The sequence below is a fragment of the Anabas testudineus genome, chromosome 9, assembly GCF_900324465.2.
Source record: "Anabas testudineus chromosome 9, fAnaTes1.2, whole genome shotgun sequence".
NCBI classification, from domain to species: Eukaryota; Metazoa; Chordata; class Actinopteri; order Anabantiformes; family Anabantidae; genus Anabas; species Anabas testudineus.
This window is the reverse complement of record NC_046618.1, coordinates 5290678-5307752: the sequence shown is the minus strand read 5'-3', so window position 1 is coordinate 5307752 and position 17075 is coordinate 5290678. Positions and strand designations below refer to the sequence as shown.

The 17075-nt window shown below is 43.5% G+C and overlaps 1 protein-coding gene across 8 annotated transcripts in view; it reads left to right on the top strand.

Annotated features, from left to right (window-relative positions):
• Window positions 1–1310: 1310 nt before the first annotated feature.
• The window catches only part of fbrsl1 (fibrosin-like 1), a 244229-nt gene continuing 228464 nt past the window's right edge, over window positions 1311–17075 (top strand). For 5 of the 8 annotated variants that reach the window (XM_026342356.1, XM_026342355.1, XM_026342354.1 and 2 more), the window contains exon 1: window positions 1311–2663. In XM_026342356.1, coding sequence (XP_026198141.1) covers window positions 2361–2663 — 303 coding nt within the window. In that variant the 5' untranslated portion in view covers window positions 1311–2360. The remainder of the gene's footprint in view (window positions 2664–17075) is intronic. The other 3 variants (XM_026342360.1, XM_026342358.1, XM_026342359.1) reach the window with 1 other exon arrangement.

The window sequence follows — 17075 nt, the reverse complement described above, 5'->3', positions numbered from 1 at the left end:
ACAAATAATGAAGCAGAGGGTTCTTGTATGCAGTCTTTCACACTAGATGAATATTGTAATTCTTCTTCAGCTTGCGCACCGTCACATGAGTTCATTACCCCTAAGTGTCTGATATTAACTGTTCATCATCAGTGTTTCTTCCCACTCGTCCCCATCTGACTCTAACTAATCAAAGCTGCTTATAGTCACAATGTAGCTCACAAGTGTCTTTTCCTATTAAACAGTCAATATGATACACTGCTGACTCATGCAACGGTCTATTGCGAGCATCACACGGGCTGTGAATTCACCTCATATATGTGATTGTGTTTTTCCAATGTGCTTCAATCCAAAATGCATTCAGAGTGTGTAGATGGTCTAACAGGTGTCTCTGAGGTTCTGCTACAATCTGTCTACCCATCAAGTCACACACAGCTTGGCAGTGTCATGTTTGTTCTCTGATAAAGTTTAAAGTTCACAGATGAAGGAAGCTTCCAGTTAAGCAAAGCATCATGCAAATACCAACCAGGCATTTACAAAGGAAGCGCCACTCATGTCATAAATCTGTCTACACCAGTGTCAGTTTTGTTAGGGGTTAGGATACAAACACGCTCTTCATGATGTTGTTGTTTTTTTTGTGCTGTAGGTGCAGTTATAGCTACGGTAAATTAGTGAACCTTCTAATGGAAGTAATTATTACACAATAAAGTGGTTATGTAATGCGGTTGTCCTGATTTCTACTGATCAACACAGATATATGAAGTTGTGCTCCACTTTGCAGAGGACTCCCTCCCTGCAGCAGGGCGGACTGCAGAAACACACCACTCCTACTCCAGGCTTTTTAAAAAAAGCTGTGGAACAGGTAAAATCATTTTCACTAAATATGTCCTGCACAAAATGGAAATTGTGGACAGTAAACTGACACTGAAACACACCTTTCCACTTTGAGTCGGCTGCTGGTGAACCAAAGAGCCGGATGACTTTGGTCTGAGCCAACTGAATGGAGAAGTTGTCAAAACATGATACATGTGTGCATGTCTCTCTCTCTCTCTGTCTGTGTGTGTGTGTGTGTGTGTGTGTGTGTGTGTGTGTGTGTGTGTCTGCCTTACATTTTCTGCCGGTGACAGCACCAACAGTCAGCGGGAAACGCATGATGTGGCATCAGCTCCGACAGACAGACAGACAGACTAAAATAGTGCCCCGTGTGACAAAGTGTGCCCAACAGTGAGAGAGAAAGATTTTTCCCCCTTTTTAAACTCGAGCTTCCTTCCTATGGTAAATAGTAGGCCAGAAGTGGCGGAAATACGTCAGTAATGTGGGCTCTCTGAAGCTTGACTGTGTCTCTTAATTTCGGATGAAGGGAATGAGAGCGGGGAGAGGAGATTTTAATCACTCCTGTCGCTTTAAGGACACTTATCAAAGCCTTATTATGCCAACAGAAAATACAATGAGCTGCTGAGCAACTGAGCAGCCAGGGGACGGACTGGAGTGGATTTATAGGAAACTCAACATGATCTGAACTGGAATAGACCGCTTCGTCGCCTTATGGAGTTTGATTACACACTGGATTGGTGGTTTTGTGCGGACGCTTTGGATCATTTAGGAAGATATTGCCCATAAGTAGCTCTCTAGACTTGGGATCCTCTGCCCCCGAAGCGCAAAGGGAGGAATATGCCTTAAAACTCAACGCGTACGGGGATTATTCAGTCGTCCGACAGCCACAGTCGAGACGGTGCCCGTTCGCCAGGCGGGCTCGTCTCTTTCTGGACGGATAGTATCCCGAGCTCTTCATCTGACAGCCTCGGATCATGGATCGGGGAGGTGGAAAACAACAGCGGGCAGCGGCATGATTTCTCTGCGCCGTGTGCGCTATGCAGCGAGCTCGGGCTTCACCATCGCTCGTTATTATTCCGACGGCACAAAAGTTGCAAAGCGAGTGTAATGCGCCGATCTGAACTGTTTCGCCGTTTTGCACCTGCTTTAGCGGACACCGCGTCGACACGGTGCGGATTCGTGACCGAAATAACGTGTGGATCAGCGCGGATCGGCTCCGTCTCTGTCGCCCCGTGTGGGATACTTGAACATTTGCTTATCGTCGCAGGTTTCTACTCAAGGTCATCGAGTGCTGTGAGGCTGGGTTTGCGTTGCTATTTCCACACGTACAGCGCTATCTTCACGTTATAGCGCAGCCCACAATTGTCAGTCCACCGCGTCTGTGTGTGTGTGTGTGTGCGTGTGCGTGCGAGCGTGCGGTGCGTGCGTGCGTTTGTGTGTATGCGTGTGCGCTCGTCGTTGCGCGCTGCAGCGAGCGTTGAGGCGAGCACCCGCCGTGGAGTTGGATTTCTATTTCTTTTTTGACACTGCCAGCTCTCTCCGACAACATGGATGGCAAACTGAAGCAGGGTCGCAGATGCCGGTCCAAGCGGGAGAGGGTGCGGAGGTTGCGGGAGGCAGGGAGCAGAGACGCCCGCAGCCCCGACCCCAACTCCTCCTGCTCCGACAGGGAGGGACACAGTCCGGGGAGGGACGCCGCCTCCTTGCCCGGTAAAAAGGCGCCGCACCCAGCGGCCGCCGCCAGAGCTCCGCGTCCCCCCCGGCGGAAGAGACGCGAGTCCAGCTCGCAGGAGGAGGATATCATTGATGGATTTGCTATCGCCAGCTTCATCAGCCTGGACCGTCTGGAGGTAAGGAAGAACCGGATCAGTACCTGTTTGTTTGTTTGTTTGTGTGTTTGTGTGTGTGTGTGTGTGTGTGTGTGTGTGTGCTGCATTCTTCATCAGCTGAGTGGATTTTAAATTGGGGTTCCTTGGAGCCCCCCACCACCAACTTGAGGTGATGCCATTTGGAGTCCCCAATAAGGATGACTCCTCCAATCATCTGATGGTGCAGATCAGAGCTTCAGGCCCCCATCAAGGTGCCTTCCCCCCCCCATCAGTCCTTAGTTTGATTTTCATCTGTGAAGTTGGGTATGTTCTCTCACTGGGGTACACACACTGTGTGTGTGTGTGTGTGTGTGTGTGTGTGTGTGTGATTGATATGAAAGTGTTGGTCAAACACTGCAGCACTTGTGAAGAAGATGTGAATCTTGTCAGCATATGGTTTATTGAGGAAGATAAACAGGTGCTGCTGTGTCAGTGATGGCTCTGGCGTGGATTGTAAATACGGACTGACTGCGAGTTGTCAGTGCACTCTTGACATTTGGCTCTCTGATAAACTGTCTATTGCAGCACCCATCTGTTTAGGCTGATGCAGCACACGTGGATAACATTGTTCCGTCTGTAAATGGCAGCACCGCTGCACTTTAGTCGACACATAAATCAGCAGCCCTAATAAACACAGCTAACATATTACATGTTCTCTGAGGTCTGTGTATTTTTCAGATGAAGACCTCATTTGAAAACCCCTGGATCAAACCGCAGGCCACCTCATTTCACCAACAGCCTCCGAGTAGGCCCAGCAGTGGTGTTAATCAGTCATGATTGACTCTCGCCTCCTACGTAGTGCTTAGTCAAGTTAATGTGTGGAAAGCAGATTTGCAGCATGAAATATAAGCCAGTTGCCCATCCTCACGCATAGAGCTGAAGATTCACTCACTTGGAGCTGATCATCAATTCGCCGCCTCCCATGTATGAACAGGTTTAACCTGCCTGGGTCATCAGTAATTATGTTGCTATTCTATTTAGCTCGGCCCTTCCTGCTGCTTCGAGTGGGTGTGAGTGAACGTACACGTATGCCAACCACAAAGAATTATTGTAATGCTGTAATTAATCACAAAAGCATAACACACATTCCACCCTGCTGGAAAAAAAAAAAAAAACAGTGTGTAGCTACTATGGATTAAAAAGATTACACCTCATAAAACTCTGCATTAAAACCACGGGAGATTCCAGGAGCATCATAAACCAGAACAAACTCACCACCACACACAGAGGGTTACAGCACTGCTTTCCCAAGATAAACTTGTTACATGTATACAAATGTGCGTAACATTTCTCTGGGTGTGTGTGTGTGTGTGTGTGTGTGTGTGTGCCCTTTCTCGTGTGATTTGCACGAGTGCAGCGTGCTGTGAAGTTGTACGTGTCGGTTTGTGTAAGTCTGCCCTTTGTACTGTGCGGCTGCCACTTCTGACAGCTGCTGACTGTGAAAGACTATGAGGATGTCATGGCAGCAAAGTACTGGCGTGTTGTGCCGGTATGTTGTTGTTTCCTCCGCTGCTTCCAGCGCGGCGCCCTGCCCTGTTGACTTCCAGGACTATTCTCCTCTGTGCGTTTGATTGGGGCGTGGGTAATTTTAGTCGATCTGTCCCTGTTATGGAGCTGCGCGTTGCTGCCGTGCTGTTTGCATCTCTTAAAGGCTTTTCTCTGCTGATGTGTAATCACAGGATGAATGCTGCCTCTTTGTGCTCGAGAGGGAAATTAAATTAAAAATATAGTTTTACACTTTGCTGAGCTGTAATATTTTTCCCATTCAAGTGCTAAAGCTGTGTTGAATGAACTCGGAAAAAACAACACTCTCTACATAGAAGCTTATGTTTCAAGACTAAAGCAAATGAGGCATGATACAGCTGTATGTGAAATGATACTCACATGCCAGCTACTTGTTGGTAATTGGTCTGATTTGCATGCAAATGGACTTTGCTTATTAAATGATGTTGGTGGATGTGGTACGATTATATGAGGGGATGTGCACAGGGTTTTTGTTGCTTTACCTCTTGATTTCCCCGCAGTTGGCGAACGAACCGAGCGCGTTGACTTTCTACTAATTCGATATACTGTTTACTGCAAGTGACAGCAGTCTCATTTGCTTTCTGTTAATAGGCTACATCGCTTTGGATGCACTGCGGTCTTTGAACATGTCACGATCGATCATGACTCATGCTTTCCGTTGCTTACTGTACGCTTCAGTGGAGCTCGTGACCTGTGCTACCTGTGCTAATTGCTCATCAATTATGAGCAGGACACGGGCGGCGTTTGGCTGGGGAATAGTTCTGACCTACTGCATCATGCTCCAATAAGCTCACACACACCCGCAGTAGCGGGAGGGGTTCGGTACTCTCGACCTCAGAGTGACTGCTGGCGAGCCTGGCTGTGCTTACGTCAGGCCATACAGTCATGCCGCTGTCTCATTAGTATTCTCTCAACATCAATATCCCATTCTCCCTGGGTTTAATGAGCCAACATGGCTGAACATACCAATATTTACCCTCCATGCAGCAATCTTTAGTCTCTGTTTGCACTTTTTGCTGTCCTCTAAAGCCCTTTAGGATGAACGTGTTTCATAAAACCCACATCACCTTTAGGTTACTGTCATTTGATTGTCCTATTTCAGTCTGTAACATGTGCACATCTGCTGCTGTTTGTTCATAAGAGCTCGAGGTTATGGGTTTCTCCCAGAGCAGACTTGGTTGGTGTTGTTGATATTCCAGCTCTGCTCTGATAGGATCAAGCTCCCTCGATGAAGGCTTAGGCTCTACAGTGGTCTTGCCCGTTCCCGTAACCTGTTTCATTACAGCCCAAAGCAATTTGCAGCCTCAGCCACATTTGATTACAGCGTGTTTATTTGCTTTGAATCTCCTCATTTCTCATAGGAGAGCCGTTTGCTTACCTGCGAGAAGTCGTCTGTACAAACACAGCCATCCTGCTGCTATCACGACCACCTTATTGTGATTAGTAAGATGTTGAGCATGATTCAGAGATGATTCAGGCACAGTCAATCTGCTGCTGTGGGCCTATGATAGAGAAACCTAGTCAGTCCATTTTTATTAGTTTCCACATTTCGTTATTGAAATGAAGGATAAAATCATCCAGGGCGATTTGAAAAAGCACTTACAAATCCAGCTTTTACTTTTAGAGATGCCAGGTGGAAAAGTAATTGTACAACACTTAGACTAAAAATGAGAATGATTGACATATGGCAAGTCTCCCAGTTGCTGAAAGGTCGATTTCCCGGGGATAGAAGGTTTTCACCTGACAGCAGCGCTATAAAACAATTACCCACTGTGGCTTAAACCCTCCAGAAGTCTCCCAGTGGGTATCGAACAAGTGAGCAGATAATAAAATGACACAATTATCCATCTGTCACAGTATTAATAAGATGTTTGATTTGCTCCATTTGCTCTTTGAGTGACGTCGGAGTGGCAAATCCCCTCTCGTTAATCCACAATCATCCTGTTCATCTGCTTTAACATGAATTTACAGATTTGTTTGGGTTTTTCGTTCCACAGCGTGGATTTCTAAATTCACTCTAATGGGGATTTAGGTTTAGTTGATTTAGTGATATTACAACAGTGTTAAGGTGCAGAAGTCAGGGATTCCAGAAGAAAATGGGTTCATATATTGAATTTGCTGACGACGCGTAGACGTCTGTTTCTCTTTGTTTATCCAGGGGAGGTTTTGCTAAACATGCTTGCTCTTTTTTACATGCTAATCATCATCTGCTGTTGGCCACTGGGCAGCTCCACCAAAGCAATATGGGGAAATTAAATCCCTCTGCCCTGGGGGAGCTTGACAGTAGTTGCTGCTTCACTTTCTCCACTCGTATTTTCCCAGCTGGTGCAGGGATCTAAGCCAGCTACATTCCAGTTACAAGTATGTATTTCATCAAGTTCCCTGATGAAGGCCTCAACGTGAGCACCTGTTACTGTTCTATTTATACAAGACAGTTAAAGTCCAACCCTGGTAGCATATATGCTGATGCTTTGTTCATATTCAATGGATTAGACAAAATCCGGTTTCATTTATAAATCTTATCTTTTTGAGTACACTACATTGATTTCCGGTTGAGTAACAAAGTGCAAATTGATACCGACACTCAATACCACTGCAGTCGTTGCTGTAGTAAGATGTCTTGCTTTCGTGGTGAGGCAGCAGATTTGTTGCAGGGGTTGCAGCAATCTTGCTTCGCGCTTTCTCTTTCCCCCAACGGTGATAGCGCTGTGTATCATATGCCGGCCCTGACAAACAACTCCGGCTTTAATTAACAAGGCAGCCCCCCGAGGCTGTGCTGCTCGTTGGCTGACGCATCCCATGGGGAGAGAGCCTTCTTAATGCCAGTGGAACGTCCCGCGGCCCCAGTTCTCTCTAACTGTCACACACTGTAGGCGACAGCATGGCTGATAAATGCATGGTCACTTTCACAAGCCTGCTCTTTCTCACACACACACACACACGCGCAGGATTGAACCTCCTTCGTGAATCTGCCCAGGCCATCAACTAGTGACCTAAATACATCCATCCGAGGAAGATTCTAGTGTTCAGTGTTCAGTGTGTTGATGTGGATGTGGGAGCAATGTGGCAGTCTCTTGGTCAGCCTTCGCTGTTTCTACAAAGCAACACTCTTATCCAGGTATGAAGGATTTATAGCAACAAATCATCATTTGAAAAGGAGTTTAATGGCAGGTTAGGCAACAGATGGGAGACTTGACGTTTAGGCATTAGGCTTAGTCATTATTGATGAATCTCCTAACTCATTTCTCAATTCATCTTTTAATCTTTGGTTTGTAAAATGTGAGCAATCAGTAAAAAATATGTTCATACATATCTTCCCTGATTGATGTCTCAGTGTCTCATGTCTGCTGATATGATTTTGATAGTGATGACAAAACAGTGAAAGATCTAAACTGGATCAACAGTAGTAGTACGACTTTGTAGTTGAGGAGAGGGAACAACAGTGCAGCTGTTTGAAGATAATTTATTGATTTATGTATTTATTGCATCGTAGCCTTTGTTATAACCAGTGAAAAAAAGACAGGAAACATTTGAAGGACAGAGAAAAATATACAACAAAGATCCCCAGCCAGCCTTGAAATAGGGACACTGCAGTCATGTGGCATGTGGTCCAACCTTTTGGCTACAAGGACTCGTCAAGATTGGTTTATTTTGATCTTGTTTTCAAGATCTAGATTCATCAGAATGAAGTTATAAAAGCAAGAGGGGAGTTGACACTGGAGTGATGGGGGGGATACAGCAGAGTAGATTTCATTTATAGCAGAGAGACAGACACATTCATAAAAGTCAGACACAGCGCTTTTTGGTGAGAAACACAGAAACACTGTTAGATTTAAATCTCTTTCAGCCAGAATGACTGTGGTAAATTCATCGCATAGTATCCATTTGCTGTAATACCAGAAATCCTTAGAGTGAAGACAAAATAGAATAATATTTGTCTTCCTACTTTGAACTTATGCTAAATCCTTAATCACTGTCTAAAGTTGGAGAAATAGTTATGGGAGTCAGATATTTTGTGATCAGACTGTTTGTTTTAAGGAGAATGAATCAGAGCAGTCGATTCCAGCTGTTGCTACTTGAGAGCAAAGTCAGTGGAATAAACACGCTTTAGGTGGGACCAAATTTGTCCCATAGTGTTCCACATCCAGACTTAGTGGACACCAGACAGGAAGGAGATGCTATCTATATTTCTTTCATTTCCACCGTTTTCAACCTGCAGCACTTGTCTATTGTTTTTTTTTTTCAAATATACCAGAAATAAATGCATGCCGGGTCTGAACAGTAAGCCTTTTCAGAAGTGTTGTCAGTTGACTATTTCTGAGGTATCACTTCACGCTCTGAATGTACCTGCACTACAAAAGCTCCGAATGAGAGCCTCTTTGTTTTTCACGTACTGTGACTTGTGAGGAATTTCTGAAGTGCACAGCCGGGACGACATAACTGACACATATTAAGTGGCACATAACAGCACGTGAATAGCCCGCTGTAGCCTTATATATCCATTTCCTGGCTGTCGACTTGAGCTGTCTTCCATCTTCCTGTCTCAGTGTTTTCATTGCAGTGAATGACAGGATGTAATTATGCTGTGATTAAGATGCTGTCTCTGAGCCTGCGATGGATTAGGAGCTGCACTGTTAGAAGGTTCCCTGGCAATTATGCACTGCTGATTTCCCCCCACTTTTGCCTTTCCTAACCCCTCTCCGGTTCCTCGACTGCTTGATTAATGCATGTTATTAAACAATGTTGACAAAAGGCATTTCATTTGATCAATTTGAGGAGACGAAATTATTTGGAGATAAATTCGCAGCCAGTCATATTTGTCATTCAGCTGAGGTAGTTCTGAGCCCTGTGATTTTGGTTAATATACTGTGTGGTGGTGTACTTGGCTGCCGACGCTCTGGCTGAATGACTAGCCGCTGAAGGCTGTGAAGGATTTACAATAAAAATAATGAAACCTAAATAGAGAGGGCACTCTTTAAGTGGCTCATTAAGTAATGGCTCTTTTCCTTTTCAGCCGTGTCCTTCGCTCACAGAGAGCAAAGGCACAGCTCTGAAAGACTGGCTTAGTGTAACGCTCACGTCTCTTGAATTCCTTTTACCACTTTTTGTTTGCAAGCACGGGTAGCTCATTTTTTCCAGCCTTTGCAGACTTATTTAACACACAGATCTGTTGACTGGTCCTCCGAGGGAGAAAGGTTTTAATAGTGACTTTAACAAACCAAGGTGAACTCTTCAGCTTTCCGCTTTTGAGATTCTCTGTATCGGCATGTATTATGTGAATTAGCTGAAAAAGAGCAGGAACCGGTGGGTTTCGACGGCACAAAAGACTTCAGTAGGCCCAGGAATGACTCTCAACTCATCAAAAACACTGCAGATTACAAATAAGCCGCGCGTCATGTTTTTTAAAGAGGGCCTCGTTTTCAAAGGCTTGACTCACGCAGTCATGACATCGCGCAGAGTCTTGCTGCATGTTTTCTTAATAGATCGCTCTTGGTGTGAAAGCAATTAGCGTTAACAGTTGTCGACATGCTCTTCTGCTACCGACACTCGCTACCAACACCAGCTCTGAGGGGAATAGTCTTTATAGGCCAAGTGATGCTGACAATAATTGCTCAGCACTCAGCTCCCCCGTCTGAAATAAGATACAGTGATACATTAGTCTGTAATTTATTACAGCTCATTGTTTGTTGTTCTGTTGATTGTATTCACAGTACTGAGCCTTTTTTTTTTGCGTCTCTCTGTGTTTATGTGTGGGTGCGGGCAAAGCCAAATAAGGACTGTTGCTTCGGTGTTTTGTGTGATAGCTTTGGCAGCCACATAACAAGCCGTGGCCAAGATAATAGAGCTTAGATAAGAGGGCGGTTATGCAATGTGGAATTTCTCTCTTTCCCGTTGCCACTTGTGCTCCATTCAGCGCCTGGATGACATTTGCCTGACAAGTCGGAGTCGAGCTGCCACACTGAGTTTTCCTGTTCAAATGAAGCACCTTGTTCCACATCCCCACTTTGCTCGTGGAATCTGAATCACAGTTTGGCAGGGAGTATATATATGAGGAGGAGTTTGTCATTGCTGACATGCTGTAGGTTTGTTACCATAGCAGGGTGACTATTGTCCTGTCGCAATTCACTTCTGATGTGATTGTGACGCAGTTTGGCTGATCAGCACATAACTGATTTCATCTAAATACAACGCTCACGCGCCAGCTGTATACTGAATGAACTGGTCGGCTCGCGGTGCCGTGCTTTAAGACAAAATCTACGGTGAGCTAAATAATATGCTCCCTAAGAACACTGATCATTTGTTTTGTGGCTTCGATTCTGGGTCAGGTTTGGATACGTTCAGCGACTCTGTCATGCCAAACTCGCAGACCACACATAATTACTCAGAAAATAATTAAAGCATGTGCTCATAACAAAACGTTATTATGGTTGTATAATCGGACCATTCTTTTGTGTTGTGTAGTTTGCTGATATTTAAAAAACACAGATTAAAATACATCTTTAAAGTAGAGGACTGTGGATTCTATCCTCTATCTTGCCCAGTGTAGTCTGTAATATTGAAACAAAGAGATTACTGAGTGATGTGAGTACTCTACATAATTATTTTTATCATTACTTTTATTTCTATAGTAGCATTAGCCACACATGCAGTTGCAGCAGTGATTTTAGTCAGGGTTTCAGTGGAGAGTGTCGTGTGGTCTTCATGCTGCATTAGAGGCTTTTGGTCCCTGCCAAGATTAAATTATAGGGGAAACACTAAACCCTTCTGGATTCTTTCTTATAGATTTAGTTGGCATTCAAATTTTTAAGCTAATACAATTCCTTTGGAAATTCAGGTTCCAGTATTGGCCAAAGCTTTGTTCAGGAAGCCGTTTTTACACATCAGTGTCTGCGCTTCTGTAAAAGCTATCATCAGTTTAACAGGCCCGACTCGGTGCCAGCTGACACTCTCCTCACTTTACGAATCCTCTGGACTTCTATGAAAGTCAGTGTTGCAGCTTTGTGCTCAGCAGAGTGAAGAGTGAGAATGTGTTTGAAATATAATGGGATATATAATAAGGCACACTGTGTGTGGAAGATAGCCACTGCAGTAAAAGTGGCAAGAGCAAGACAAGCTCTGTCAGCCGCAGTGAGATCTGGCTGAAGAGTATTGTCAGTTTGTCTCCTGCACTCTCCGTCCTTGCTGATCTCCTCACTGTGACACCTTCCCCTCACTCTTAGTGTACAGTACAGACAGCATGTACATCCACTTCCTCTTTTCTTCCTTTTTAATCTGCAGGTTGTTTACCCATAGATCAAAGGTAGTAAAATCCATCTGCTCCCCTCTTGCAAATAGGCCGCACAGCTCATTTTAGAGAGGCCACTTTGTCTGCGCGTCTGAAACAAGGACATGCACCTCAGAGCCAGAAGGGCTTTACCCAAGGTGTGGAATGAGATCCAAATTACACACACACACACACACACACACATTTGCAGCCTGAACACAAGGACTGTTGTTGAGTCAATAAAGAAAACAGACCGTGTGTGAGAGCGAGAGAACATAAACAGAACTCTGCCAAGCTACTGTTTGCATTCCTCATCTCTCTGCTTCATTGCGTAGCAGCTGCTGTAGCTGTGTGTAGTTCAAATACCACGCTATTCGCAGTCACACTCATATTATGATTTGTAGGTATGGCCTGTAATTAAAAAGTGAACACAAGCCAGTTACTCTTATTATGCACTTAGTTTGATTCCCTATTGTGTTGCGTATTGAAACTACAAGGAGAAACCCTTAAACTGAATTTATTAAAGTGAAATAATTTAATGCCAATAAAAATATGGTAATAATAAATAATAACGGTGTCCTGTGTGTGTGTATGGAGCTATGGAGTGAAATGAATGTTTGCTGCCAGTCAGTTTTTTGGGTAAACATGGAGTAAACAGTATGTAAGAATGTAATATATTGAATTTAAAAAGAGAATATTTGGAACCAGCACACAGAAATTAACATTATCTGCCACATTAGTTTAGCATTTGAATGAAAGAGGATTTCAGTGGCATACTGAACTTATTTTCTGCATTTGTGAATAAAGGCAGACCACACTCAACTTTATTTCCATAGAATAATTTGTCAGTGCTGGAAATTGGCTCAAGGATACATAAGCATGACAGATGCTTGCCAGAGCTGAGCCCCGAGCCAAACCTGAATTTTAGCCAGGTACCTATGCAGATGGTTCTGTAGTTGACCCTGATATCTAACCCTCTTTAAAGATCTATGTTGATTTTCTAAATAGTTTCATTTTTGCACATTGATCACCGAGAGTTGGCATGAAATCAAAATTTGGTCTTAGATCGATTTTTGGGTTCACTGTGTGTTACTCATCAGAGCACACTTTTATACAATCTGCAAAATATTAGACTTCTTCATTGGTGAAAACCACAAGCAAGCTTCAAATGGTAAGATAGCACTGCTCATTTCTTCAGTCAGTTATTTTGGATAGTTTCCCATCCTCTCCTAAATATTTAAACACTGAAGTGCATTTGTTCAGTTGGATATCCTGTATAGTCTGACAGATTGGCTCTCCAGCCTGCATGTAAACACCCGTAGTCTGTGGTCTATGTGTGGTCTGTAGGTATTAAAGACTCTGAGATGATTGTGGTATAATTTGAAGGAAATCAGCAGGTCTATTTGGAAGCAAATTATATTAAAATGACAGATTGGGGAACATAGGATTTCAATTTCTAGCTTTTGGCTTGGTTAGGAAACCTTGAAGTGATGCTCTCAATAGTACTATAATTTAAGTCTCAGCTTAACTTATCCCAGTTAAGGCACCATCCTCCCTCTCACCATAAAACTGCTTTTTCTGTGGTTGCAGATTACAGTGCAAGAAATGTAACTTGAGAATAGTTATCATTCAGGCATCTTTCCACTCCTCAGAGGTCACAGCAGGTAGGCGAGACCAGCCGCGCTGCCTATCTGAACCTACGCGGGAGGTGACCCTCTGTCTTTCCCCCCCCCAACACAGAATCAAACGAAATCACAACACTTTGCAGGCACTTTGTTATCAGCCGGTAATGAGACACTTTATGGCAATGAATACCTTCCCACTGTTCCAGTAGGCCTTCCCCGGGGCTCGCCATCAGTTGTACGACTGGTGTGAAGAGAACACAGGGCTCACAGACATGTAGGGAGAGACAAAATAAGGAAGATGGACAATTGGAAAGCAATGGTGCAGGAGAAAGAAAGAGTGATTATGGGGGGTAGTTTCCAGCTTCCTGCTTAATTGCTTACTGGCAGCAGAGGTAAGCTCGCTCTCAGTACATAAATCCTCCTATTTTCATTTATCTGCTCCAGGTGTTGATGAAACAATTCCCCCACAGGATAATCATATTTCCCCTTCCCGCCTGCCAAGACGCTGAGAGGAAGATCGAGACAACCCTCCCCCTACTACTTCTACCACACACACACACACACACACACACACACACACACACACACACCACTGGCTCTTTGGGTGTGTGTGAATGGCTCTCCTTTGGCGTTTCAATTTGCACAATAATACATGAGGTGGAAAACGGTTACACACACTGACAGGCTACACCAACGGGGTGGTGGGAGTGGTGGTGGTGCCATTCACAACAGAGCAACCAGCTAATTTGTCAATTACACATCATGAAGTGAGCTTGTCAATCAGTCACTTGGTTAGTCACTATTCAGCTGTCAGCTAGCTGGTAAATCGTCTGTTTGTCAGAAAGTTTTAAAGTCATTAAATCAGAACAAAACAATGCTGTATCATTGATAGTGAAAAACAATTGAATATTCTCTGTGTGTGAACCTTTTGATTTGTGCATTGTCCCTCATTCTCCTGATCAATTTTACCTTCTACGCTCACTGATATGGCATTAAACTTTCTTTCATGACAGGCAGAACAAGTCCTTATTTCTAGTGACTGCCAGTCATTGGGTAGCCTGTGGCATTGCCTTTATCAGTTCTAAAGCCTATAAATGCAACTGAGGGTCACATACCTCTGGAGGCCTCTTCAAGCTTCTGTAGCTGCAGGCAGAAATGGTAAAACCAAGGGCAGGCTTGGTTGTGTCTGTGCTGCCGTTGGACTGAAATGTACTGCTGTGGATTCATATAAAAGTGCAGTGAGCCTCCCTGCAGAGATGTATTTATGATAAAAGGCATTCCCATGCATTGCTTTGGAATAGAGTATAATAGTGAAGCAATTTAAGAACACATTAATGTATTGCCCTAAAGACAAGGTTTATCATTTTTCCCCTGTCTCGAGTTGTTGACAGGAGGATCAAAGTGCAGGCCAACACCTCCAGTGCTGGAAAGGAATCATTGTTGCCTAAGACTGCACTACCCACTTGACATTGTGACATGCACAGAGCTGTCATTAACCAGCCCTGTGTTACTTATTGGCCTTGCAGCCAGATCCATGACAAGAATCTAAAACGGACAAAAGGGGCAAAGTGAGCTAATGTGCTGTTTTGGGCCCTTTGGCAAAACAGTGGGTATTGTTTGCCATAGAAGGCACAATGAAGGATCTGTCTAATAGCAGCACAAGTGAGAGGTTGTCACTTGTGCTGAGGAAAGTGAGGGTGAAAAGACAGGAGGGGGAAGGGAAAAGCACGTGCTCACAAACTGGTTGCTGGTTATTTAACCTGCAAGACACTGCTGTCAAGTGCCTTGTTAACCTTTTCCCCTTGTTCACCTCTTACTTAAAACTGTGTATTTTATGCTACTTAATACTCAATATCTTAATCTAATTGGATCCAAATTTGGCACTCCAACAGATTCCACACAGCTTTGCATCAAGTACGCCTCTTTTCTTTCTGTTCTCTATACTTTTTGCTTTTAGCAGTAAAGTATAGAGGGTGTGCAGACCCCTGCTGGCCTTTTCCATCTGTTTTTCTTATGGCTGGAGACTTTCGCAGGCCATATAATATCTTGGTCCATTTTTTTCGACAAAATGTGGCACATGAACAGTGGTTGGTCCAAGAAAAACAGGAAAATGTTTCAAGTTTTAATACAATTCCTGTAGCTCTTCCATCATACTAGAGGAACAAGTATGTTCATCTTCAACCCAGCTCTGTTAGTCTTCAACATTTTTATGAATCAAGAAATCAATCTAGTTATGTCAACATATTATACTGCAACTTGCTGCACCATTATATTACTTTCCAGCCTGTTGTGAAATGGCATCTCGCTTTTTACCACTGCTACTGCAAGCTCACCTGCCTCTCCATCTGTTTTATCCAGCCTCAGGTGCCAACCATGGCAACCACATTATTTATCCGTGTATAGCACAGTAGTATCGATTATACACAATACTTGATAGACTAATTTGAATGTGTAGTGGAAAGAAAATAAGCTTAAAATCAAAATGCTCTGGTCTCATTTATGAAGTGTGGTCTCATACAGTAATATGTTGGTGGAAACATTGATTTGTACTAGTGTGCACACTACTGAGAGATGCAGCAATAACCTTTGCAAAGCTTACTTGGAAAAGTAGGAAAGAAGAAGCAAGAAAATAAAACCTCTGGGAAATGTTAGAGCTTAAAAAATGCACAGGAAGGAATCAGGTTAGTTTTATCTATTTTGTCACTGTAAATCATAGAGAATAGCATCCCATGCATCCCCATTAGTTTAAATACCTGAGTGTCATCCCAATGGTATGGCTTGTATGACTATTAGCTATTGGGTAGCCTGACATAAGAAAAGACAGCAGCATGCAAACTCTGTTTGAAGGTGCTTTTACCAGAGGTATTGTACATACACAGTAACAGGCATATCAATTAAGGTGCTTTCAGACATGCACTGGAACCCTGAATTTTTCTAGACATTAGCAGAGTGAGTTGCATGTAAGAATACAAATGTGTAACTCAGTCAACTCAGACTGGAACAACTGACATCACCCACATTAATACATCAAGTAAATGTCCAGTATATTGTGAGTCAACATTTTCTTTCAGTCCATCTATTTAGCACGAGACCAGAGAGCAACCTACATATAAGAAGCATTCTCAGATTTTATCACTGCTTGATGTCAAAATCCACCTCAGAACTTGTCTGTATTGAGTGTGTACTAAAAAAAGTGTGTCAAAAAGTGAAGACGAAATGGTTTAGATCTTTTATTTTTTGCTGTAAAGTATCTCAGACAAGCGAGGTTGACATCACAGTGAATAATTTTTGGTGCTACATTCACCAGTTTTAGTGTTAGTAGCCTTATTCAAGTTCCAGTCAAATAAGAAACATAAGCATTTTACTGAAAGACTGAACTTGAATTTAGCATAGTATCACATAATCTTTAACAGTCACAATCCTGCTTTAAGAACCTTAACAGTTGCGGTACTGTAGTCAATAAAGTGGTTTCAGTTAGTCTAGTGGATTAATTGCTTGAATTCCCAAAATCTACTTGGGAATCAGTCAAGACTGCATGGGCAGACTGTCCTGTGGTGGAAATACTGCCTGGGACTTTACTGCTTGTGTTTGTGGTGGGTCTGAGAGGCAGCCTGTCAAAGTTAATCAGTCTACAACGACCGGCTAAAAGCAGACATCCTGACTGCAGTGTGGTTAACGCACAAACAGACAAAAGCAGGCCGACACACATGCAGCCTCTCACGTACATGCTGATGTTCATGCACTGCTTCTATAAAGGGAGAAAAAAGAGTTGTGAACAGATTTTTCCTCCGCCGGCAAGTCATTAATGGAGGTTTGGTTAATGGTGACTCTGACTGAACCTGCAAAGATGCAATGCTGTGCTACAGTCCTTGAGTCAGAAATTCAATGGGATTGGATGCCTGAAGACATTTATTCAAACAAGATGAACTGTTGATCCTCTGTACTTCCCCCAGTCCCTTTTTGTAGTGCAGTAGTGCTACA